Below are 24,475 nucleotides of genomic sequence, written 5' to 3' on the forward strand. Positions count from 1 at the left end.
TACACTCTTCCTGAAATAGTTCAAAATCCTAGATTTGCACGAGCATTATTCTCTTCTTGAAATAATCCAAAATCCTAAGTCGATGCGTCAAGGAGACAAGTGCACTACGGAGTCGAGGGCACCAAGTAGTCAAGGGTGCCACAGAGTTGGGAATGCTAAGGAGTAGAGGTTGCTAGGATGTCGAATTGACTCGATTTTCCCTTAGCTTTAACCGCCAAGTAGTCAAGGGCACCACGGAATCGAGGTGCCAGGAAGACGAAATTGACTCACTTGTCCTTTGGTTTGAACCGCCACCTAGCAGGACTACCAACTTACCTTATCCATGTGACATTCTTTGTTTACCCTTGGATCAGAACTCTTAATGTTTTTTTAATCTAAGTATCCCAACCAATTAATCTTAGAGGTAACTAGTCCGGTCCTACGGAAGTCTCTTATTGATCATCAGAGTAAATTGAAAAATATTCATGGAGACTTATCCAAATGATTAACTTTCTTAAATTTATCGTTCCACTGCAGAAAAATCCCAACAGCTCGATGAGATTCGAACTATGATATCATTTTAAGTTTATAGAGTTCATACCAAATTAATATCATCGCATCTCTTTAGTTGGTCAAAATAGAGAAAATAAATAAATAAATTTAACAAAATATACCATCATATGTGGTCACTTGCTCGGCATCATATAATTTGTCCATTGTCAATGACCTCCGGTTGCTTGGCTTAATCCAAAATTATAATTTAGAGTGGCCTCCGGTCGCTTGACTTAATTCAAAATTATAATTTAAATTGGAAAGTAAACTTATAAGAGATCATAATCAATTTTAGTCAAATTTTGATCACAATCTGACATATAAGTTATAGAAGAGATAAAAAAAAATTAAGAATTATGGACCGAGGATATGGATTGCTTATCTTTGTCCTTAAAGCTTATAATAAGGATAATATGACTGACTCTAAGAATATAACACAGTGATAAAATAATAAATAAATAAAATTTTAATTTTAATAATGACGAATATTTTAAAGTGAAGTCTATGCAAAGCTTATCTTAAATTACGTTTCTAACTTACGTTTCTAACTTATCTTTTAATCAGATAAGAGAAGAGACAATCTACCTTTAGCCATGCAAAGCTTGATCACTGACAAAATATATATTTTCTTTTATTATTTTTTAAATAAATTTAGTTAATTTGATATTAACTGTTTATTTTTAATTTAATACGATTAATTGAGCAATTTTAATAAAATTTTAATTCTATTCAATTAATCAATATTAAATTAATTTTTAATTAATTAAATTAATTTATGAATCAAACTAACTAAATATTTACTCTAAATAGTCCGTGTCATTCATTTTCTCTATTTTCTTAGACCAATTAAATTACGGACGGTAAGCAAGTAATGAGATATTTTTCTAGACAAAATGACAATTTAAATTTTACGAAAATATCTTACACATGTCAAATTTGAATTATTTGTGATAATAGATCGATCCGTGCTTTTCAATTTAATGGCCGAGGGATCGGGCTCATCATTTTCATAATTAATAATTAATAATAATAATAACAATAATAATAATAATAATATCCGGAACTATAAGTCGCGTGACTTGCACGTGCAGTGCATCGCCTGCAATTCTTAGCCCATCCACCGGTGTAACTGCCGTAGTCGGGCGTCATTGGCCTATCACTGGGTGGGGCCGGCGCCTACCTGTGTTTTGACCATGGATTCGCGTCGCACTTGCCACGCGGTTTCCCAACAACTTCTCTTCGACTCTAAAAAACATCTCCATCTCTATCCCGATTTATGGTTGGTGGACGCAGATTAAACAGGTGGGGCCACTTTGAAATGCCTAATCATATAAGAGGTCGAGTGGGGGCTGAATGGCAAGGGAATCATGAAGAAATTGATGCGGACACCACCGGAAACCCTGGTCCGCAGGGTTACTATCTACCGACTGTAGCCGGTCAAACCTGCTTGCCGTGCTCCTTTCGGCCTTCTGTTCTTTGTCCGGTTGCCCGTCGACCGCTGACTCGGCGATACAGTAAAAGCTATAGTTTAAACCTAATCCTCCGTCTCCGTCTCCGTCTCTGTCGATCGAAACCGCAAATGGGCAACCGCACCTCCCGCCGCCACAAGGAGCCGCCCGCTTCCCCGGCTCCCGCCCGCCCCCGATCCCGCCCCAACCCACCCACCACCGTCGCCCCCGCCTCCCCCTCCCCCTGCTCCTCCGCCCCCGCCGCCTACGGCCCCCACCGACGCCACGCCCCCGCCGTACCCCGCCCGGTAGCTTCCGATGTCGGTCGCGTCCTCGGCCGACCCATGGAGGACGTCCGCGCCACTTACACTTTCGGCCGCGAGCTCGGGCGGGGCCAGTTCGGGGTCACCTACCTCGTCACCCACCGCGAGACCGGGAGGCAGTTCGCCTGCAAGTCCATCGCCACCCGGAAGCTCATCCGCCAGGACGACCTCGAGGATGTCCGCCGGGAGATCCAGATCATGCACCACCTCACCGGCCACCGCAACATCGTGGAGCTCAAGGGGGCCTATGAGGATCGGCACTCGGTCAACCTCGTGATGGAGCTCTGCGAGGGCGGGGAGCTCTTTGACAGAATCATCGCCAAGGGTCATTACTCCGAGCGTGCGGCGGCTGCTCTCTGCCGAGAGATCATCAACGTTGTCCACGCCTGCCACTCAATGGGTGTCATGCACAGAGATCTCAAGCCGGAGAACTTTTTGTTCTTGAACAAGAGAGAAGATTCGCCGCTCAAGGCCACCGATTTTGGACTCTCCGTTTTCTTTAAGCCTGGTAATCCAGCAGAGTTATCATCTCAATTGTTCCACTAACGTCTCTTCAAGTAATCATTGTGTCATTGTCTTTGTTGTTAGGACGTTCACCATCTCAATAATTAATCAGATTAAGGAATTAAATGCCTATACAAGTATTTTTTTTTTGCATGAAAATCTAGTATTTTAGTCAAGTTGATTGCCTACTAATTTTATGGGAAAGTTTACCGAACACTTCTCCTGACCTCGGATTATTCATGAGGATGAAAGGGCATCTTAAATCTTAAATCTTAAATCTTATGCTCAGTGAAAGTGGAATTTCGGTATAGAAGTTACCTTTTAAAAAATTTACATATAGAGACAGCTGTTGTTGTTCACTGTTGCACATGGTACCAGCCATAGAAGTTCTTCGATGTGTTTTCTTCTAGAAAGTTTACTTCATGCTTAGTGACAGAACTCCGATCAATTGGAGATGGAAGTAGTAGTTAGTTTACACTAATGCCTAACTGAATGATTTTGTGCAACATAGCATAGTTTCCATTCATGGTTGAATTAGTCTAGTACCTGGAACAAGTATGTATTCTAAATTTACACACAATTTAGTTAGAAGTCTATGTTTATAATTTCTAGGTTGATTAACAGGCCTGGAAAGGTCAGCAATGCAGAGTGAAGAATTAAACATATTGAAAATCTGAGGAAAAATGGAAGCAACTTTATTTGAACATGTTGAGTGACCTACTAATGAAAGTTGGTTGATACACAACTATAAATTGATATGATTTGGTTTGTGTTAATTGTATTGTTCTATATTCAATGCTTGTATATCTTCTAGGTTTTTTGCAGGTATAACTTACTTTTTTTCCTTCTTCATCCTTGCTTTTCTTGTATGTTTCTTAGAATCTAGCAAAGAAATTTTAAGTTACAGTTATCAAAGCTATCACCAATGATTGTTGTTAATTGGTTGAGAAACACATATTCATCAAAAAAATTTCATACATAAATGTTATTCTACCAAACCCTCAGTTCAGTGGCAGATATAGTATCTATGAGGTATTGCATGCAAAAGTTATGCATCATAATAACCTATGCACAATAGTTTAAGTTTACCAAGCAAGGCAACACAGTGATGCTAGAAAAAAAAATCCATTATATATTAGAGGGAAATAAAATTCTTTTGAGAAATATTCTCATAGCCTATAAAAAGAAAAAAAAAAAAAGACGTGACCAATACATTTATGAATTAGTTAGGATTGTACATAAATATGGCATACACATTTTAAAAAAACAAAACAATGCATCAGAACAATTATGTATTATAATGAAAGAATGCCAATCTTTTTTAATAACAGAAACTAAGTAGAAGAATACAATTCTCAATCCTTCTAGAAAGAATTAATTTCTAGGTAAAGTAAATTTTTTAATAGTGTCTATACAAGATTAAGATATAAATGATACATATAAAGTATAATAAACATGCACATATAATAAGATCTACAATAATCATATACCTAAAGGTAAGATTAAGAGGACATATTATGCAAAAAGACAAGAAAATTGGAGAAAGCTGCAGTTGCATTGTTCCTTGGAGATTGAAGTTTTTTGGATAAAATTGAACTTACTAGATTTGTTGAGTTGGAGACAGAATCAGAGAAATTTTAATCGTTAATTTTTTGGATCCTGAGTTGGAGCAGCAACCAACATTGAAAAAAATTGGAAGCCAGATCTGGAACTATTGAAATTAATCAAAATTATTAAAATTTGGGAGCCAGTATTGGACCCAAAGAAATAATAACTTCTGGAGTGAGAGTTTAGAATAAGAGTTAGAGCCAAAAGGAGATGATCAAGTTGGCAAAGGCAAGAGATAGATCGTGCATATGGAACTATGTGGGGCAAAAGGCACAAGGGATTTGACAGATAAAACATTTAACATATATATGACAATATTTTTCAGATGCTATTGGGTGCAATTGTCCTCACTTGGCGTAAGGTAGATCCACTAGTAGTGTCTCTGTTACTGGAACATTACTGCATTGTTATATGAGCGTACCTTATATTTTTTCTAAAATGTTTTCTCAAAATTATACAATTATTTGATTGAATAAACTTGTTCTTAGTCACATAGTCTTGGCTGATGGATAAAAATGCTATCCTACTCCCATGTTCTTGCCATAAATGGAGAAGCTAACTAATTCCCTATTTCTTTGCATAGTCACTTTTTATTTATGGAAATTATTCACATATTCTTTAAGAGGATCTGAGGAAAAATGAGAAGTTTCCACTTTTCATTTGCACCATAGTTTGCCCTTATTGATAAATTCACCTTATTGCAACAAAGGTAATTACGCTCACCCAGCGCCTCTCATAGATCGCCAAGTGGCTAGAGGGCGGGAAGAGTTTTTTTCCCCGAGGGCATACGCCCGCTGGGAATTGATCCCTTGGCCCATTGTAGCATATCTGCCACCCTATAAATTCACCCCTAATAGCAACTACTGGGTCATGCAGGAGAAGTATTTAAAGATCTTGTTGGAAGTGCTTATTATGTTGCTCCTGAAGTATTACGGCGTCGTTATGGAGCAGAAGCTGATATATGGAGTGCTGGGGTGATACTTTACATCCTTCTTTCTGGTGTTCCTCCTTTTTGGGCAGGTGCCATAATAAACAAGATTGAAAAATATCACATCATTGTCAGTTGAAGAATTTATATTTCTTCTATGCAGAGAATGAGGAAGGTATATTTGATGCTGTATTACTTGGTCATATCGATTTTTCATCTGATCCTTGGCCTTCTATATCAAGTGGTGCTAAAGAACTGGTCAAAAAGATGTTAAGAGCAGATCCAAAGGAACGACTTACTGCTGCTGAAATTCTCAGTAAGTTTTAACTTCGATCCTATCATGTAGTGAAGTTCTAACACAGATTACTATAGCAGTACTGCGACTGAAGAGTAATTAATCCCCTTGCATGTTAACTTATTTGTTAGCAGCATTATTTTTTCCAGTTTAATAGTTGAAAGTTTATGCAGACCATCCATGGATGAAGGGAGATGGTGCACCTGATAATCCACTTGATCTCACAGTCTTGAATAGAATGAAGCAATTCAGGGCTATGAACAAGCTCAAGAAAGTGGCACTGAAGGTGCAAGTTTTGATGCAGTTCCTTCTAATTCATAGGCAGAATGGTCTTCCATATTGACAAGGAATTTTTTTTTTTTTTTGCTCAGGTGATAGCAGAAAGCTTGTCAGAGGATGAAATTACGGGTTTAAAAGAAATGTTTAAATCAATTGACACTGACAATAGTGGCACAATAACATATGAAGAACTAAAAGCAGGCTTACCCAAATTGGGTAACTTAGGTATCAAGATTTCTGAATCTGAAGTTAGACAGCTGATGGAAGCGGTATGTTCCTACCTCCCTTGCAGTAAATTTTTCTTAGCTGGCTTTTCCTGCTTGACTAGTGCTCGGCCATATCTTGAATCTATAGCTATTCCCTCATTTAAGTAGTTTATATTATTTTTCACTTGTGTTTTAACCCCTTTTTTACTCTGTATTCCTGCATTATGGTTCACCTTTAAGTCATGTTTTTACTGGAACCTACAAACTCTCTCCTTTTTTTTTTTTGATGAAATACAAACTCTCTCTTTTTTTTTTAGTAGGCATACAAACTCTCTTCTTTGATCCTATATCACCAGGTCATCTTGTCCTTTTTAACGATATTTAAAATCATATCAAAATATTGATCAAAAGTGCTCTGATACCACATGATAGGGTTAGAGACTTCTCTAGCACCATTAGTAGAGTCAACACTAGCAAAAGAATCACTGATTGAATCAATCACATTAAAGTAAATGTACGAATCTGCCACCTCATATCAATTTAAAGTTTTTAAGTCAATTTAAAGTTTTTAAGTCAATGCTTTTAGAAAGCAGAATCACTTCACCCTTGAACTCGTATGGTGACATCTTTATCTTTAAAATGCACACAAGAAATCTTTATCACTTTAGCCTATTCCACAAAGAGAAATCAAATTTGATAGTATAATGAAAATTGGGCAAATCATTGGCTAGCCACTTTCAAAAGAGCTCTTATGAAGTTGAATTATTTTTATATTCATATTCTTGATATCTTCTTCATCTTTGGGTCAGTAAACCTCACTTCCAAACCCATATATCTTGCAACTAAGGCATTAAACATCAGATCTATATCTTCCAACTAAGTCATTAAACATCAGATCTCAATCTGTCTTTCTGAAATCCTCGCCCCTATAATTATCATTTCTTGTCCTTGCTTGATGTGACTAGTTCACTTTTACTTGAGTCAGAAATAGTTACATCTTGTAGAGTCATTAAATGCCAGGATCAATGCGATGTCATGTTGCTCTATTTGCCTTCTTGCTTATGGAATTAGACAACACAGTTCCATCTAATTTCACTTGGCTTGTGTTGGATTGAACTTGACAAATGAATATGATGCATTCAGAGTTTAGCAAATTCACCCTAATTTTTATACACTGCACAATCTATTTGGGGTCTAATAGCTATAAGTGTATGTGATGTTCTTTTACTTCATGCATTTTGGTATGTCTTGTTACAAGCAATGAGCTTGAATTTTAAAAAAAAAAACATCCTCCATTGAGCTTGACTGGGCAGTTTATTAAATCAGTCTGGCCAACATGTTCTTTCTGGCTCCTGCTTTCCACAGTTCATTCTGGCTATGCACTGCTACAAAGCGCATCTTAGTGTTTACCCCACATATGTGCAACTGACACATAAGCCAAATCTGAAGTTAACTAATATACTTTAGTTGAGCGGTCAATTATGTGTTCTTTTTTGCTCCCAGAAATACAAGCATTTGGTGAAATCATCAAGAAATGCCATGCTTCACTTAGAACATTGAGTGAAATCATCAAGAAGTGTAACGCTCTTCTTAGAGTAGACAACTAACCTATTATTAATTTGTCAGGCTCAACTATTAGTTGAAAATGCTTAAGTCCAAGTTTATCGTAGCTAACCTTATAAAATTCCTTCATTAGCTCACAACTCTCTGCGTGGAATTAAATTGGGGTGTCATAAAATTGAGGTGTTATAAAGCTATATTTAACTGAGAATTTGCAATTGTTCATGATTAATTGCATTCTTTGGTAATCTTTTCATGGCAGGCTGATGTTGATGGAAATGGAAGCATAGATTATATTGAATTTATAACAGCTACAATGCATATGAACAGAATGGAAAGAGAAGATCACTTATACAAAGCATTTGAGTATTTTGATGAAGACAGGAGCGGGTAACATCATCCTTACATAATTGAGAAATTGCTCATATTCTAGTGTAGATGAGTAAAATTGTTTAGCTTTTTCTTTCATAGGTATATCACAGTTGAGGAATTGGAACAAGCTCTTGAGAAGTATAACATGGGTGATGAAAAAACAATCAAAGAGATAATTGCAGAAGTTGACACAGACAAGGTACTCTTCTCTATCCTCTTTCTAGAAACCAGTTTTAACATTAAAAATAGTTCACCTAAACCCCTTAATAGCCACTGTTTGTAAGCATCTAAACTTGCAAAAAAGGAAAAAAAAAATACCATATGAACCCTTAACTCGAGGATATTACTTGGTAAGGCATAACACAGCCTTAAACCCCTTAATGCAGAGCAAGCAACTTTGTGCAAAAAAATGGAAGTGGTAGACAATTGTTTGTTGGAGCATCTACCTTTTAAAATGCACAAGTTGATTTGTCAGGTTCCATTGTCTTTGTTATCCTCTTTGGTTGGCTGCAATGATTTACTATTTGGAAAAACGAGGACTGATTCTTGCCATCCATTTTTCCCGTGAAACATCAACAATATTTTTGTTATCAAGCGTTTCATTGTTTGAATGCTTCCGTGGACAAAATAATTTATAAGCTCCGATTTTTCATTTAGCATTAGCTGGATAAATTAAAAGCTCAAGGAAGGAATGAGATTTATCTTCCCCTTCTTTTTTGTAATTCAATTATAGATTTATAAGGCTCGTGAATATATCTTCTAGTCATTAATTTGCTATCTGTTTTCCCCAACCCCTGAATTGTTGCTTGTCGCTTATGTTGCAGGATGGAAGAATTAATTATGATGAGTTTGCAACTATGATGAGAAAAGACAGTTCCGAACCCATCCAATCTAGGCGGCGTAAATAAGACATGCGAGTTGAATAAGACATTATATTCACCTCTATGATAGGAGCTCTTTACTTTGATTTGTCGAAGGATCCTTTTCTAGTTTAGAGGAATGTCACATCTTGAGTTTGCATCTCTCAAGAACTGGCTCGTTTGAGTGTATGTATGTATATATATTACTCGTATTTGGTCCAATTTGTACAATGGACATTGAGGCTTGTGGGCAGTGCTTTAAAAACTGGCTTGCAAGAATAAGCTGACAACTCTCTCGGGTTGCAAGTTTTCAGGTCCAATCCTGTTGCGATTGGGAAAATAATAAAAATTTGATCAAGTTGCATCTGCCTTTTGATTTATTTGCTGAATTATCAGTTTGATTCAGTTCTTAAAAGGCAGTCCGTGCAACTGCTAATTTAGCGTTTAAGGCACGGTTGGAGCATGGAAATCTGGCAGTTTGCTACTTGAAAAGTTTTGGTTTCATTGGCCATTATAATTTGCTTTGTTTTTTTCTTTCAAAAAGACAAATTTCCACAACCATGAAGTCAAGTTACCTTTCAAAATCCAAAATCAAATATTCATTGCGTTGAAACTAAACTAAAGGAGAAAATAAATCCAATTTTTCTATTGTCCAGGTTAGGATCAAGAACCACCTCTGTAAATTATGCTTTTCCACCTTCGGCTAACAAATCCATTACCTATTTACCTGTTCTGAAATGGCTAACATTTAATCTGTAAATCAAATCATGGAAACAATTCAAAACTTATTTATTTTTAGAAAAGATCTAATTTTTGTGGTTTTACATGCAAATTTTTCATTGTCTTTTTATATATATAAAAAATAAACATAATTAAAATTTTTAAAAAAAGTTTCCTACTATTTATATAAAACTAATTCATATTTTGTGACACTTTAGTCGTGAAGTTAGTCCCACATCGCTAACTTCATCTTGTTTGCAAGGGAAAGAGATATACTTAAGTTCAGATTATAATTTATATTTTTCGACCTTTTGGTAAAATAAGGGAATATATGTTCTTATTAATTTAATATCTGATAAATGGATGATATTAATTTAAATTTTTTTTACGAGAGTAGACTTATATAACAATACCATTAGTAAACTATTGAGGCCTTCATGTAACATGGGCTGGCGCACCCAACCAAGCCAGTTTAAAAACTATGCCGTTTTAAAAACTATTACTCATTTCGTATGAATTGTTTCGTTAGGGTTGGCGAAGGTGAGTGGTGAATAAAGAGACTGAGAACATCGGAAGAGGGTAAGGATGATCCTCGCCAACCACTTCTTAAGTGTCAGTCTATGGATTGTGTCCGTACCACGTGTCGCACGTTCACCCAAGAATGTATATGTGCCATGATTTCCACGCTCCTGTCTGACTCCATCTGTCGGTCTTCTAGCCTGATTCGAGTTCAGTCTTTGAGTCTGATGGAGTCGAGTTGACTTGTGTTGAGCTCGTCATGAGTTGGGTTGGCCTGACCCTATCTCCATTGAATCAGTCTGATTTTGACTTGAGCTCTATTGTGAGTTGGATTGATTTGATTTGGCATGGACCAACTTGGCTCTACATTGGCGGAGTCTTGAGTCTGCTGCATGGTTTAGTAATACAATCAAACTTCTATAATCAAAGTTTTATATTCAAATGATATGAAAAAAATTATGAGTTTAAAAGAGATAAATATAAAAATAAAATCATAAGGATTTACTAGATAATATCATATAATTATAAAAATATATAAATTCTTTTAATTGAATAAATGATATCAAAGACATTACCAAATCCGATGTAAATATATTTGAAGAGAAGTCCGGAACAGAGTAAAAGTAATTGGATAGGATACTTATGAAAAGACCAATAAAAAATAATCAAATATTTATGAGGAAACCGAAAAGTCTCATATATTTAAAGAGATAGAAAAGGTTATTAATTTAAAATGACGAAAATATTTTTATTAATATCTTTTAGATAGATGCAAAAACAAAACGCCAAAGTAACAAAGTAACGTGGCACTACCGTCTCCGTCGCATCATTTACAAATGAACGAAGCTAATTCTAGTTCTACAAACGAAGAAGGGTTATCTTGTAACTCCATTTCTTCATATCCCTTTATTCTCTTCCTTTATAATTTTTCCATAGAAACTGACCTCATTCGTAAAGATAAACGGGGCCTTAGTGGAAAGAAAATTATGTTTTTTTTAATAACAAAAAAGGGGGAAAAAAAAACAAAACAAAAAGGAACTTATTTTGATCGAGTCGAGCGTGCACATAAAAAGAAACAAAGAAAAGAAAGAAAAGAGAGATAAGGCAGCTAGCTGATATTATTTTTAGGTCAGATTTTGGGTGGGACGTGAATTGTGAGGTGAGTCAGGATTCACATTTCCCACACAGTGCGCCACGTCATCTACTGTTAGGTCAGTGTCAGTTGAGTGGGTGTTATATCGTATAACGTATATGTATGTAGTGCTTCAAATCCCATGCATTTTGCGCCACTGCTCCATCCGTTCATGCACGTAATAGCAACCCTAATGCTCTCTCCATGGATCACTGCCTAATCGCGATCCCTCGACAACTTCGTGAAGTCATCATGAACTTACGGCTATAAGCTCACTTGTCCGTAAATGAGTCAAGTCAAATTAAACTTAATTTATGGTATTCAAAATTATTTGATAAGATGATCAAATTAAATTAAACTGAGTCAAAGATGAACTAAATCGTTGAAATAGTTACTTAAGTTTGGGTTGATTTTTTTATTTACTAGCTTGAGGTTGATTTATTTATATGTTATTATGTTTTGAATTTAAATTTATTTGATTGTTTAAAATTTATAACTTATTTAATTGATTATTAAGCTTAATAATAAATGTTTATTTATTTATTTTTATCATTTATTTATTATTTATGATATTGACGAGAGTTTGATTAATGCACATATTTCATAAATTTTATTTGTGAGTATTATTCATTGCCAATCAAGGTGAAACAATTACCTCGATGGCCCCTCCAAAGTAGTTTCGATTGTGTGAAGAAGAGATTAACCATAGAAGACTTTGCCCAACAACATACAACATCACATGTAAGTTGTGAATATTATTCACGAACATAGAATATTTGTTCATGATCTCTATTCATTGAAACAAAATGTAATATCACTATTCACTCAGCTCAAACGACCTAAGGCATTTTACACTCTTTAGATAAACACTTATGTAAGTATCAACTATATCAATCTATGGAAACTCATAATCCTTTTCATAAACATTAACACACTAAATATATATGTTAAACTTATTTGTTTAGTATAATGAATTATTTAAACTTATTCATTTAATTTATGTATTATTTGTATTGCATGAACATCAACCTTCTCATGAGCTCATGGCAACGCAAACTCATCAAGTCATGAGTTTGCTATGGTTGTATAGGTTACATATATAAAGAAGTTAATATTCATTGGACAGTGAAGAAATATAAACTAAAAATATTAAAATAAATAAATATAAACAATTGAGTTCGTCTATAGATTATTTTTTAATATATATATATATATATATATATATATATATATATATATAACAAAACCTATTTATTAATAGTAAAATAATACCAACTATAGTTATTTTTAATATATTTTTATAGATTTGATAAAAAAAATCTATTTTCTCATATTTTACACAAGTAATTAGGAAAACGTAGCCTCATCCTGCCCACTTAACAATAAATTTAAAGGAAAAAAATATTTAAATAATCTTTTAAAAGCGAAAAGCAATTTCCCTTCTTTAACCTATTCATTTTCCCATGAACATGACTCAACTCCCACACAACAAACGAAAATAAAAATTACTATTAATTTTTTTAAAAAATATATATTTAAATAATTATTTTAAACTAAAGTGCCCGACTTTAGCGAATTTATTTACAATAAAATTTCCAAAAAGCTCCCACTCGACTCGTGCAAATTGATGAAATCATACGTAAATCGTTAGAAAAAAGAAAAATAAAATCTAATAAGTTTAATTAACGTACAAAGAACAACTTTCCCGGGCGAAGAAGAGAGCGTCGGAGGAGTGCGATCCACGCAATTGTGGATTTTGCGAGCGTGTTTGACGATTCAATGGGAAGCATGATCTGTGGCTTCAAGCTTGCGTTTACATTCCGGATCGAGAAAGAAAAAAAAGTTTATTCGTCTCGCCATCACTTTCTTTTTCATTTCAATTGATTTTCATTCTCTTAGTCGCCCTCTAGACTACGACAACTTAACCAGGACATAAATATATTCAAACCTACATAATACAATTATAATACTATACCAATTAAATCTTATCCTAAGTATATATATATGGTCCTCTATATAAATCCTTGTATGTTATTGAACTTTATTTCTTATTATATTATCATTTGTATTTAAATAAATTTTATTTTATTTTATTATTGTCTGTCTTGGTCTTTCTTACTTGATATGTGTGTTTATCATAATTTCACATAACTTAACTAAAATATTTATTAATCTTCTAAATATATTATCACTTCTTTCAAAATTGTTCCTCAATAAATACAACTTTAACTTTCTATCTAATGTTCTCATTTCTTATTCTATTCTATGCTCATATATCTATCTTAATATTTTCATCTCTATCATTCTCATATTTTATTCATATGCTCGAGTTATAATCCAACATTCAACTCTATATAACATAACATATCTACTTTCTTTTAAATTTTAAAGATATTTTACGGTTATATAAAATACCTAATATTCTCCTTAATTTTAACTTATCCTATTTATATTTTACGTAATATATACCGTTAAAATGAGTAAAAATAGAAAACAGAAGTTAGTAAAGACTAACTTAAATACAAAATTATGTTTAAAAATAAGAAAAAAAAAGGAATTTGAATTATTAATTAATTTGTAAAGCACGTGACGAATATGGAGGGAGGTTTTCTTTTTGTGCGAGGATGAATCATAAAGGAGTTGACTGAGGCGACGACGCGTCGGACGGTTCGTACTTTGTGGTCCCATTGGCCGCCTTCCCCAAAAAGCTTATCGTTTTTTTTTCTGCACTTTCCGTTCCACTTCCTCCGTACTTCGAAAAGTCAACGTTGTCAAAATCAATTTGAATTCGCTAATTCGGACACTTTAGTTTAGGAATTATCTCGATCGATTGCTCGTCTTATCACAAGCTCACCCCTTCACTCCGGTCATCCATGTTTACTAAAGGATATTCCAAATCCTTCTCTCCCTATTTGAAAGTATATATATCCCCTGACGTAAACACCTACTTTTTTAAACCTTTAATGAATTATTAATTGGATCATATAAGATTATCACATTTGATAACCCAAAGAGGGTGGGCAAAAATTAAAAATGAAAATTTTTTTATTGGAATAATAAAAAAGATATTTTTGATTTATTATCAAACGAACTATAAGATAATAATTACTATAAAATTATAATATTTATAAGATTATAATAGTTACGATCTTATATCTGCTTCATAATCATAGTAACTAATATTCCATTGCTACTAAAATCATCTATTTATAGTAATTATGATATCATATATATATAATGTAGTCTGGAATATTGACGAGAGAGACGAAGAACAGTATGGATAATATCCATTAAAGTTATGGATGAGTAATTATAGTTCTTAGTGAATATAATATAATTTATGTATTTAAGTTCGTATTTATTATAATAGTATAAAAAAATAAGGTTATTTTTTTTTTAAAAAAAAGTGTTTGTGGTTGGGGGATAAAACTCTTTTTTTTTTGTTTGGATAATAAATAAAAGAGCATGTCCCATGATTTTTCAAGGGGCCACTTTTGATTTTTAGTGGATGTTGTCATGCATCAGCCGATTTGACAATGAACTTCGCTCAATTCGCCTGTGTCATGGAAGCCAGCCACTGCCAGTCATCTTCCCACCTCCCTCCTCCTTTCTCCCTCTATATTAACGAATTATGCCCTCCAAGTCCTTCCAATCCAATCCAATCCATTTTGCACCGCCTTCGATCTCTTCTTCTTCTTCTTCTTCTTCTTCTTCTTTTTTCTCCTTAATTTATTATAAATATTCATGGTTTTCGAGTCAAGATCCTCAGTTGCCGCACTTGTTTGACTCCTCTGCTCCGCTCTGCTCCCAGATTAATCGGAACAGACAACTGAAATCAGTCCAAGCACGGCACTCATCTTCGTGATCTTGCGTTTCTTTTAAGTTACCGGAGATTGACAGGAGACAGCATTCGAGCGATCGAGCGATCTTGTCTCCATTTGCCGTGTTCTGTTTCTCCTTTTGCTAGCTACTCGATTTTCTTCCTTCTTTCCTTCCTTCCTCTTCTGCAGCTTCTCTGAAGGTGGTGGTGGTGGTGCAGTCGCTCCGATGGCGCAGAAAGAAGTCGCCGGAAGAGGAGAGCAAGCAGCTCTCTCAGTCTCCATAAGCATGCCGTCGTCTCCCTCTGGGGCTGCCTTCTCTGCTGCGATGAAGCTGCCGGAGCAGGACCCGAAACAGGGGAAGTCGTTCCGTTCGCAGCCCGTGACGGCGCGCGCCGCCGAACAGTGCGGGCACAGAGACAAACGCTTTGATCCGTTCAAGACTTGGTCCGGCAGACTGGAGAGGCAGCTCTCCAACCTGAGAGGGAAGCCGCAAGATCTGGATTGTGGCGGCGGCGGTGAGGATCAGGACGGTGAGGCTGTGCCAGCCGTGGATCGATACTTCGACGCGCTCGAGGGTCCGGAGCTGGAGACGCTGAGAGTGTCGGAGGTGTCGATTCTGCCGGAGGACGAGACATGGCCGTTCCTGCTCCGGTTCCCCATTTCCTCGTTCGGGATCTGCCTCGGCGTGAGCAGCCAAGCCATCCTGTGGAAGATGCTGGCCGACTCCCCGTCCGCCGGCTACCTCCACGTGACTCCGATCGTCAACCTCGCGCTCTGGTCCGCTTCCATCGCCATGACGGCGATCGTCTCCTGCATCTACCTCGCCAAGGTGGTGCTCTACTTCGAGGCCGTCCGGCGGGAGTACCACCACCCGGTGCGCGTCAACTTCTTCTTCGCGCCATGGATCACCGGGCTGTTCCTGGTGCTGGGCGCACCGGACTCGCTGGCGGCCGGCCGCCCGCCGGTGGCCGTGTGGTTCGTGCTGATGGCGCCCATCCTCTGCCTAGAGCTGAAGCTCTACGGGCAGTGGATGTCTGGCGGGCAGCGGCGGCTGTCGAAGGTGGCGAACCCGTCGAACCACCTGGCGATCGTCGGGAACTTCGTGGGGGCGCTGGCCGGCGCGTCGTTGGGGATGGAGGAGGCGCCGATGTTCTTCTTCGCCGTGGGGCTGGCCCACTACCTGGTGCTCTTCGTGACGCTGTACCAGCGGCTGCCGACCAACGAGACGTTGCCCAAGGAGCTGCACCCGGTCTTCTTCCTCTTCGTGGCGGCGACGAGCACAGCCTGCGTCGCCTGGGCGAGAATCAACGGCGAGTTCGACTACGCCGCCAGGATCCCCTACTTCATGGCCATGTTCCTCTACGTCTCTCTCGTCAGTCCAATCGAATCCTTTTTAACCATTATTTTACAAAAAAAAAAATCATTTAAAAAAATATTTATTTTTGTTCGATTCTCAAAGATTAATGATTTGGTTATCATTTAGTTCTTATCGATTTTATCGTATGCTTTTGCAGGCAGTCAGAATCAACTTCTTCCGGGGATTTAGGTATAAATAATTTTATTTTATTTTATTTTAAATTTAAAAAATATACTCAAATACAAATCAAATGAAAAATAATAATAATCTATTGTACTCACTCAGGTTCTCACTTGCTTGGTGGGCTTATACGTTTCCAACGACTGCCTTCTCGATCGCTACTATCAAATACTCGATGGTTGTCACTAACCCGCTCACTCAATCTCTCGTGGTCTTCTTCTCCGGCATCTCCGCCTTCGCCGTGTGCGTCCTCTCCATCTCCACCATCTTTCATGCCTTTATCCTCCGCGACCTCTTCCCCAACGACATCCCCATCGCCATCGCCAACAAACGGCGGCCCAAGTTGAGCAAGTTCATCGTGCATCTCCGGTCAATCGGCTCGGACACTAAGGACACAGAACAAGCTCTAGAGGTTTGAAACACTGATCACTGTACAATTATTTTCAAGGATTGTAACTGCTTCTCGAGTGAAAAAGGAAAGACTGTGTGATCTTGCTCTATTATTATTATTATTAGATTTTTTAAATAATAATAATAATAATAATAACTTTATATCATAAAATTTAAAATTATTTTTTTTCTCTCCAAATTAATCATATGGGTTGGATCACTAATTAATTAATGGTTTAAAATTTATAGGGAGATTTTTTTTATTAGGGGGAGTAGTAAATTTTTTTATATTTTTGATATGACATATTAGAAATTATAAAAAAAATTATTTAAAACTCAAATCCAGATATTAAATCGACACTATCCTAACTAAAAAGCTGATGACTTACTGTATTAGTCACTCTTTTCCAAATAAAAAATTTCCATTGGGGGACTAAATTAGATTGGACAGCCACCCAGTTAGTTTGGATTGTGTCCAAACAAACAGTGCAGCCTCGTTCATGCGTTGAGTCGTAAGACGATGGCTGGGACTATCGGTCAAGGCTTAATCTCGAAGAGGAAATTACGTTTTCAATCCTCGAACTTGTATGTTTTTTTTTTAATTTTAGTCTTATCATAAGTTAATTTATATTTTTAGTCCAATAATTTATAACATTTTTTAATTTTTTTTTTTTCTAAAATTAAAATTTTTTATCGGAAGATATCCTGATGGCCGGAATGCTAAATTATAAATTTAAATTTAAATTTTTTTTTTGTCTTAAAAAAATTAAAATGTCTAAATTTAATTTATAATTTAGCATTTCGATCCAACTAAATATTTTTTGATAGAAAATTTTAATTTCAATGAGAAAGGATTAAAATTAGAAATTACTATAAGTTGGACTAAAAACATAAACTAAAATTAGAAAAAAAAAATATAAATTACATGACCCAAAACGTAATTTTATCTAATATCGAATTATGACAAACATGGCAAGGACTTACACCATGCACGAACTTGGGTGGGACACGGCTAGTATGTCAAGCCAAATCCAAAATTTTTAAAACTAAAAAAAATAAAATAAAAATAGGAATTTATTTAACAAAAAATGATTAAAAATAAAATATTATTGTATTTAAAAATTAACTTGATTTAATTTTATTTTTTATTTACCTATTTGATTTAGTAGGTGATCCTGTTCGAAAATCGATGAGATGGATGCTGGGGATGTGACGCTCTTGCTATCTCCTGTAGACTTCGCTCCAGCTTGAAACATAAGCAGCGTCAGTGCCTAGCTAGGGAAGGGGTCCCCGGCGATGGTAGTCCGACGCTCAAGTCAGTCTCCGGCGAAGTAAAGAGTGGAGCAATAAGAAAACTGCAGTGTAACAGTAGAAATCGCATGTAACGCATACCTCCGCTAATGTTTAGATCCCCCTTTATATAGAGCTCCTGTAGTGTATGTGCACGCTTCCCAATGTGAGCACACATCTCAAAGCATTCCCTAAAAAAACTTGTCAGTAAAGTGTCTCTGACACAGTACCTTAACGGACTGAGCATATCTCTGAAATAACAGTGGAAGTTTCCGCCGTACGATCTTCTGTCTGACCATGCCGGCTATCAACGACACTGGCTCCCAAAAGGATATCGAAAGATATCCTGCTGTGTCTGTTACTTGGCCGAGCGAAATAGCCGCTCGGTCGGAACTCCACTGTCCATGTATTATCTGTCGTCGGGTCGAGCGGGATAGCCGCTTGACCGAAAAGCCACTGTCCATGTGTTGTCTGCTGTTGGGTCGAGCTGGATAGCCACTCGACTAGAAGTCCACTGTCCATGTATTATCTGTTGTTGGGCCGAGCGAGATAGTCGCTCGACCGAAAGTCCACTATCCATGTATTGTCTGCTGTTGGGTCAAGCAGGATGGCCGCTCAGCCTGGAATCCTCCATCCTCGTGATCTGTCGCTGGGCCGAGCGGGATATCCACTCGGCTGGAAGTTCATTGTCCGCGTGCTCGGCTGATGTTGAGTCTGCTGCTTGGTCGAGCGGGGTAGCCACTCGGCTCGGCTTCTGCACGTCGTTCTCCCTTGAGCATCGGGTGTTAGAATGCTCTGTGTCGAAGTTGACGACGATAGGTAGGATCCTTTCTCCCGATCGGGGAATGCTTCGCCCGACCGGCCAATGCCCTATACGGGCTGACCGCCCTGATTTTGACCTCCACCATGGCAACAAGGTAGGACCCCTCATCATTACCGCATCACAAGCCTCCCCCTCAAGTCTAGTCGAAGGAGGCTGTAGTCTAACTGACTAGACAATTGTGTGAACTGATTCCCTCCCAATTGACCTTCGTCATTGTGTGGCCTCTGATCGGGTAGGACTGATCCTTGCCGATCGACCTATTGAAGGTTTGCACTTGTAAAAATTCTCCTTGGGTTGTCTTGGGCGAGCGCGAGGCGGGCTGACGTCACCCAGATTTCTTGAAACTCGTGCAAATCCATGCTCATTAAGGCTGAGCACACTCCCACGCCTACCTTAATTGCGGACCTATGCAGAGGCATCACGTGTCACGCCCAATGCCGCCGCACGCCTAACGTGATAGGCGTGTTGTGACATTTGGCGGTTTGAATTCAATGGTGAGATCTTGGCCTGGGTTTCCGCGACCTAGATCGGATGACTCCGGTCGGCCGAGCCTGATCCTTATAAACTCGTTACGCTGCTTCATTCGCACACTTCGCGTTCGAGTTCCCCAATGATCGTCTGCTTCTGTTTTCTTCACTCGCCGGTGACGCTCTGTGCTTCTTCTCCGGTGATCTCGGTTTTCTCGGTGACCTTTCTCCCGTAAGCCTTCTCCCCATTGCATATGCTTTCGATCTTTTTTTGGTATTTCTCTTTGCTCCGGCGACATTCGAGCGACCTTTCTCTTCCTTCGATCGTATTTCTTCCTCTCTGCCTTATTTTCATTTTTTTGCTTTCGTGGTGGCAAGTTCTTCATACCCGTCAGTCTCTGTCCATGGACTCTAGTACACATCCATAGAGTTTAGGTTTGATGGGAGTGACACTGAGAGTCTGCGCAATGCTTTTGAAACTCCTTCCGATCATCAGATCATTCTGCCTTCTTCGTCCGATCGACCCAATTCTCCGTCGACCGACTGCCTTTGTTTCTTTCAAGATAAATTTATTGTCGGTCTGCGGTTTCCCCTTCATCCTTTTATTCCAGCAGTTTGTAAATATTTTCGCATTCTTCTTCCTCAACTTGTGTCGAACTCCTTTTGACTGCTGTGCGGAGTCATCATCCTATTCCGTCTGCACGACATTCCTTTTATCCCCCGGATCTTTCATTATTTTTATTACCCTAAACTGTTCGATCCGGGGACCTTCCTCTTCCAATCTCGAGTCAATTTAGTATTCTTTGATAAGATGACAACCTCCAACAAGCACTCAAAAAGTTTTTTTTTCTTCATGCGTCTTCCTAAGCGGCTAGACTTCCCGACCAGCTGACAGCTCGAAGTGGCGCCTTAGCCTCCTCTGAAAAGCTACAAGAGCCAATCGGACTACTTGCACGCAACCTCCGTGATGGTCGGTCAGAAATATGACATCCATAGGCTGCTGCTAGAGGGTGTCCTGTACATCTTCGACCTGAGTCCGATCTGCACCCGGCTGCCGACCAGCCTAGGTATGAAGCTCATTTAATTCTTCCTTTGATGCTAACTGATTTCTCTTTCTCTCTTGCAGCCGAAGTCATGATGCGAGCATGTGTGGTCGGCAAGGCGAAGCTTAAGGATGCCGCGATCTATGCGGTGGCCATTGAAGAATTGGCGAGCCGCGGCCTATAGCTGGTCGGCTCCCACGAAGATCCGCTCGGCCTGAGCGAGGAGACGCCCGTGGTGGTGGACGAAGGCGAGACCAACCATGCGCCGAGCGGAGGAGCCGCCTCAGGCTCACAACCTCTAGCCGAGCGACGCCCCATCATTCCTGTTGAGGAGTTATCGGGCTCGGTCTCCTCCGATGTGCCACTGAACAGACGCAATAGGCGCCAAGCCGAACCTTCACCGTGTTTCGCCACTTCGGGGGCGCAGTTGGCCGAGCGGGTCAAAACTTCGACCCCAACTCCGGTTCAACAAATGACTGCCTCTGTGTCATCTGATCGGACGCCGTCCCTTGCCGATCTGCCACAAGGGACTTTCGCTGCACCGCCGGTGGCCTTCATGCCACCGACTTCGAAGCCCTCGAAGGTTCAGAAGTCTTACATCCGTCCGGCGATGGTGTCTCACCCCTCGAGTCGAGCAACCTCAGCGCAGTCGGCCCCGAGCAGCCATCGCTCAGGAAAAGACAAACGTCGAGGTGGCCAGACTTCAAGTCGCTCTAAAGAAGAGCGATAAGCTGCTCGAGGCTGAACGGGCCAAGAGCTCTGGGCAGGCCACCATGCTAGAGCAGCTGAATAAGCAGGTCACCACTTTCGATAATAAGATTGAGTCGACGGACGCGAGGAAGAACCAAGCCATCGCCGACCTCGACGAGAAGAATAAAGAGGCTCGCTCTCTTTCCCAGAAACTGAAGGAAGCCGAAGATTTCTTGATCACCGAGCAGAACAGTCGCTCGGCCGAAGAAACGACCATTCGCGGTCAAATCGCCTCCAGAGATACAACGCTGGCCATCGCCAAGGATGAACTGGAGGCCTCCCGAGCGACCCTGAAGACCTATCAGGAGGCCGAGTCGAGTAAATTTGAGGTCAAGAAGCAAGTCTATATCCGTTCACCCGAATTCTGAGACAAAGTTGTCGATCGTGCTCTCCGACTATTCAACTTGGCGATCGACGGGACGATCGATCAACTTCGCGAGGGAGGCCACCTGCCGGTCGATCTGACCACCAAGGTCATAAGTTGGGACAAGCTTACAACCATGCTGCCCGGCGACGCCTTGGATTATCTCGAGTGAGGTAGAGCCCTGTAATCTATAATCCCAAAGTTTTAATGCATGCTCGTCAGTTCGGACAACTTTTATTTCCTTGCATGTTTTTTCGACTCCTTTGAGTTTGAAATGAACTCGCGGCCCTGTGACTCCGCTCGTCCATAGTTGGTCCACCTAGATGAACGATCCACTTCGAATTCAGTGGCGCACTAGTTCTATGCACCGCTGATCGATCTTAGGGATGCTTTGAAGAGCAATGTTGAATGGTCACTGTATTTTACAGACTTAGGCCTTTAAGTTGCTGCTGCTTATCCTTTCACTGAGCCAAGTGTTTAAGGTCACCGATCGACTGTTGGCAGAGGGAGGGGTTTAACGTCGTCGCTTGACGATTTATTGTGGACTCGTGTTTAACGTTGCCACTCAATGATTTGTCGTAGACTCGGGTTTAAGGTCGCCGCTCGACCGTTGATGGGGACAAGATTAACGTCGTCGCTTGACGATTTGACGAAGACTCGGGTTTAAGGTCGCCGCTCGACCGTTGATGGAGGTAGGGGTTTAAGGTTGTTGCTCGACCGTTGGTGCAGACACGCATTTAAGGTCGTCCGCTTGACCGCTGACAGAGACAAGAGTAACGTCATCGCTCGACGATTTAATGAAGACTCGAGTTTAAGGTCGCCGCTCGATCGCTAATGGAGGCAGGGGTTTACGGTCGCCGCTCGACCGTTGGTGCAGACACGCGTTTAAGGTCGCCACATGACCACTGACGGAGACAAACGTTTGATGTCACCGCTTGACGATTTGATATAGACCCGCGTTTAACATCGCCACTCGACGATTTGATCTGGATATCAACCGTAGACATGCATTTAAGATCGCCGCTCGACTGTTGATGGAGACAAGGGTTTAACGTCGCGCTCAACGATTTGGTGCATACTCGAGTTTAAGGTCTCCGCTCGACCGCTGATGGAGACAAGAGTTTAACATCGCCACTCGACGGTTTGATGTAGACCGACGTTTAACGTCTCCGCCCGACGATTTGATGTAGACCTGCGTTTAACGTCGCCGCTCGACGATTTGATGTCGACCCGCGTTTAACGTCATTGCTCAACAATTTGATGTGGACATCAACCGTACCCACACGTTTAAAGTCGCCGCTCGACCGTCGATGGAGACAAGGGTTTAAGGTCACTACTCGACTATCGGTGGAGACGAGGGTTTAACGTCGCCGCTAGACGATTTGGTGCATACTCGAGTTTAAGGTCGCCACTCGACCATTGAGAAAGATGTACTTCAAGAGGCTTCTATTTTTTTATTCAAAATTTTCCCTACGCTCGAGAGACATACAAGAAATATAGTATATAGTATTCACTTGCGCACCACTCATCTAGCCTTGTAGGGTTGAAGATGGTTCGCGCTCCATGGGCTCTCGAGCTGCCTTCCCTCTTCGTCCTCCAAATAGTAGGCACCCGAACGAACCTTCTGCACGATCTTGCCCATGGCGCCTCGAGCTTGGCGACGTCACCATCAGGCTTCACCTTCTTCCGGATGAGATCGCCGACCTGGAAGGACCTCGGGATCACTCGCTGGTTGTAGTTCTGTTTCATTTGCTGTCGGTACGTCGCTAGCCGAACTGGTGCTTTTGCCCGCATTCTGTAACACCCACTAAGCTTTTAAGATGAATAAGAGAATGATGAATTTGCCTTAGAAAAATATTAGTAGAATGTTGAACCAAAAAGAAATAAAAAGAAATAAAAATAGGGAGTAGTCAGGATTAAACCTTGAACCTCTTATATTATAATTTATAGAATTAATTAGTAGAAACCAATTGGGATAGAGAGAAGATATTGATAGCAAGGAAAGGGAATGCATGATAAAGATAGGAGTAAAGATCTAAAAAGAGAAAGCAAGAAAAGAGCAAGAGAAAGGCAACTTGCCTTCCTCCCTTTCTCTCTCTTTTCCCTCTCTTGCCGTGACATTAAATGGAGAATGAAGGGGATTCATTCCCCCTTGTTCTCATCATAAATGATGAGAATAAATTAGAAAATAAAATAAATAAAAGAAAATAGAAAATGGGTTAAAGGAGAAGGAAAGCAAAAACCAATTTTGCTACCTCTTCCCCCTTAATATATATATATATATATATATAAAAGATGATGTAAAGGGAAAATTCTATTTTTCTCTCATTTTCCCTCATCCTCCCTCTCCCTCACCGAACCCTCAGTCCCCTCTCCTCCATCTTCGGCCCCAAGCCAAGGTTTTCTCCTAAGAAAGCCTAAGATACAAGGAGGACTTAGCAAGGGAATCAAGGGAAGGGAATTAGAAGAAGAGGCTACTTCTTCCATCACCACACCTTAGATCCACAAGCGAAAAGGATGTAAGCTTCCCCTCACCTGTGGTACAAGGCGTTTTACGTACTTTTCGGATGTTATGAGGATTAGAAAACCTAGAATAGAATTTAAGAAAAATTCGGCCAAAGAAGAGTTTTCAAATCTAGGAAGGTTTAAACAAGTCCTCATTTCATGATATTTTTCTATGCTATGTAGGAAGGTTTTCCTTCATG

General features: G+C 39.4%; 2 protein-coding genes across 2 annotated transcripts; both read left to right on the forward strand.

The window, feature by feature from the left end:
• The first annotated feature begins 1,888 nt into the window (after positions 1 to 1,888).
• LOC122014804 (calcium-dependent protein kinase 1-like) lies at positions 1,889 to 9,294 on the forward strand. The gene is made up of 8 exons (XM_042571235.1): positions 1,889 to 2,810; positions 5,291 to 5,434; positions 5,506 to 5,658; positions 5,811 to 5,923; positions 6,009 to 6,185; positions 7,945 to 8,072; positions 8,154 to 8,253; positions 8,879 to 9,294. The coding sequence occupies exons 1-8, from the start codon at positions 2,111 to 2,113 to the stop codon at positions 8,960 to 8,962; spliced, it is 1,599 nt and encodes a 532-aa protein (XP_042427169.1). The 5' UTR covers positions 1,889 to 2,110; the 3' UTR covers positions 8,963 to 9,294.
• A 5,660-nt stretch (positions 9,295 to 14,954) lies between these two features.
• On the forward strand, positions 14,955 to 17,142 carry LOC122015929 (S-type anion channel SLAH3-like). The gene is made up of 3 exons (XM_042573036.1): positions 14,955 to 16,478; positions 16,621 to 16,652; positions 16,749 to 17,142. The coding sequence occupies exons 1-3, from the start codon at positions 15,333 to 15,335 to the stop codon at positions 17,059 to 17,061; spliced, it is 1,491 nt and encodes a 496-aa protein (XP_042428970.1). The 5' UTR covers positions 14,955 to 15,332; the 3' UTR covers positions 17,062 to 17,142.
• Positions 17,143 to 24,475: the final 7,333 nt, after the last annotated feature.

The sequence above is a fragment of the Zingiber officinale genome, chromosome 8B, assembly GCF_018446385.1.
Source record: "Zingiber officinale cultivar Zhangliang chromosome 8B, Zo_v1.1, whole genome shotgun sequence".
Taxonomy (NCBI): domain Eukaryota; kingdom Viridiplantae; phylum Streptophyta; class Magnoliopsida; order Zingiberales; family Zingiberaceae; genus Zingiber; species Zingiber officinale.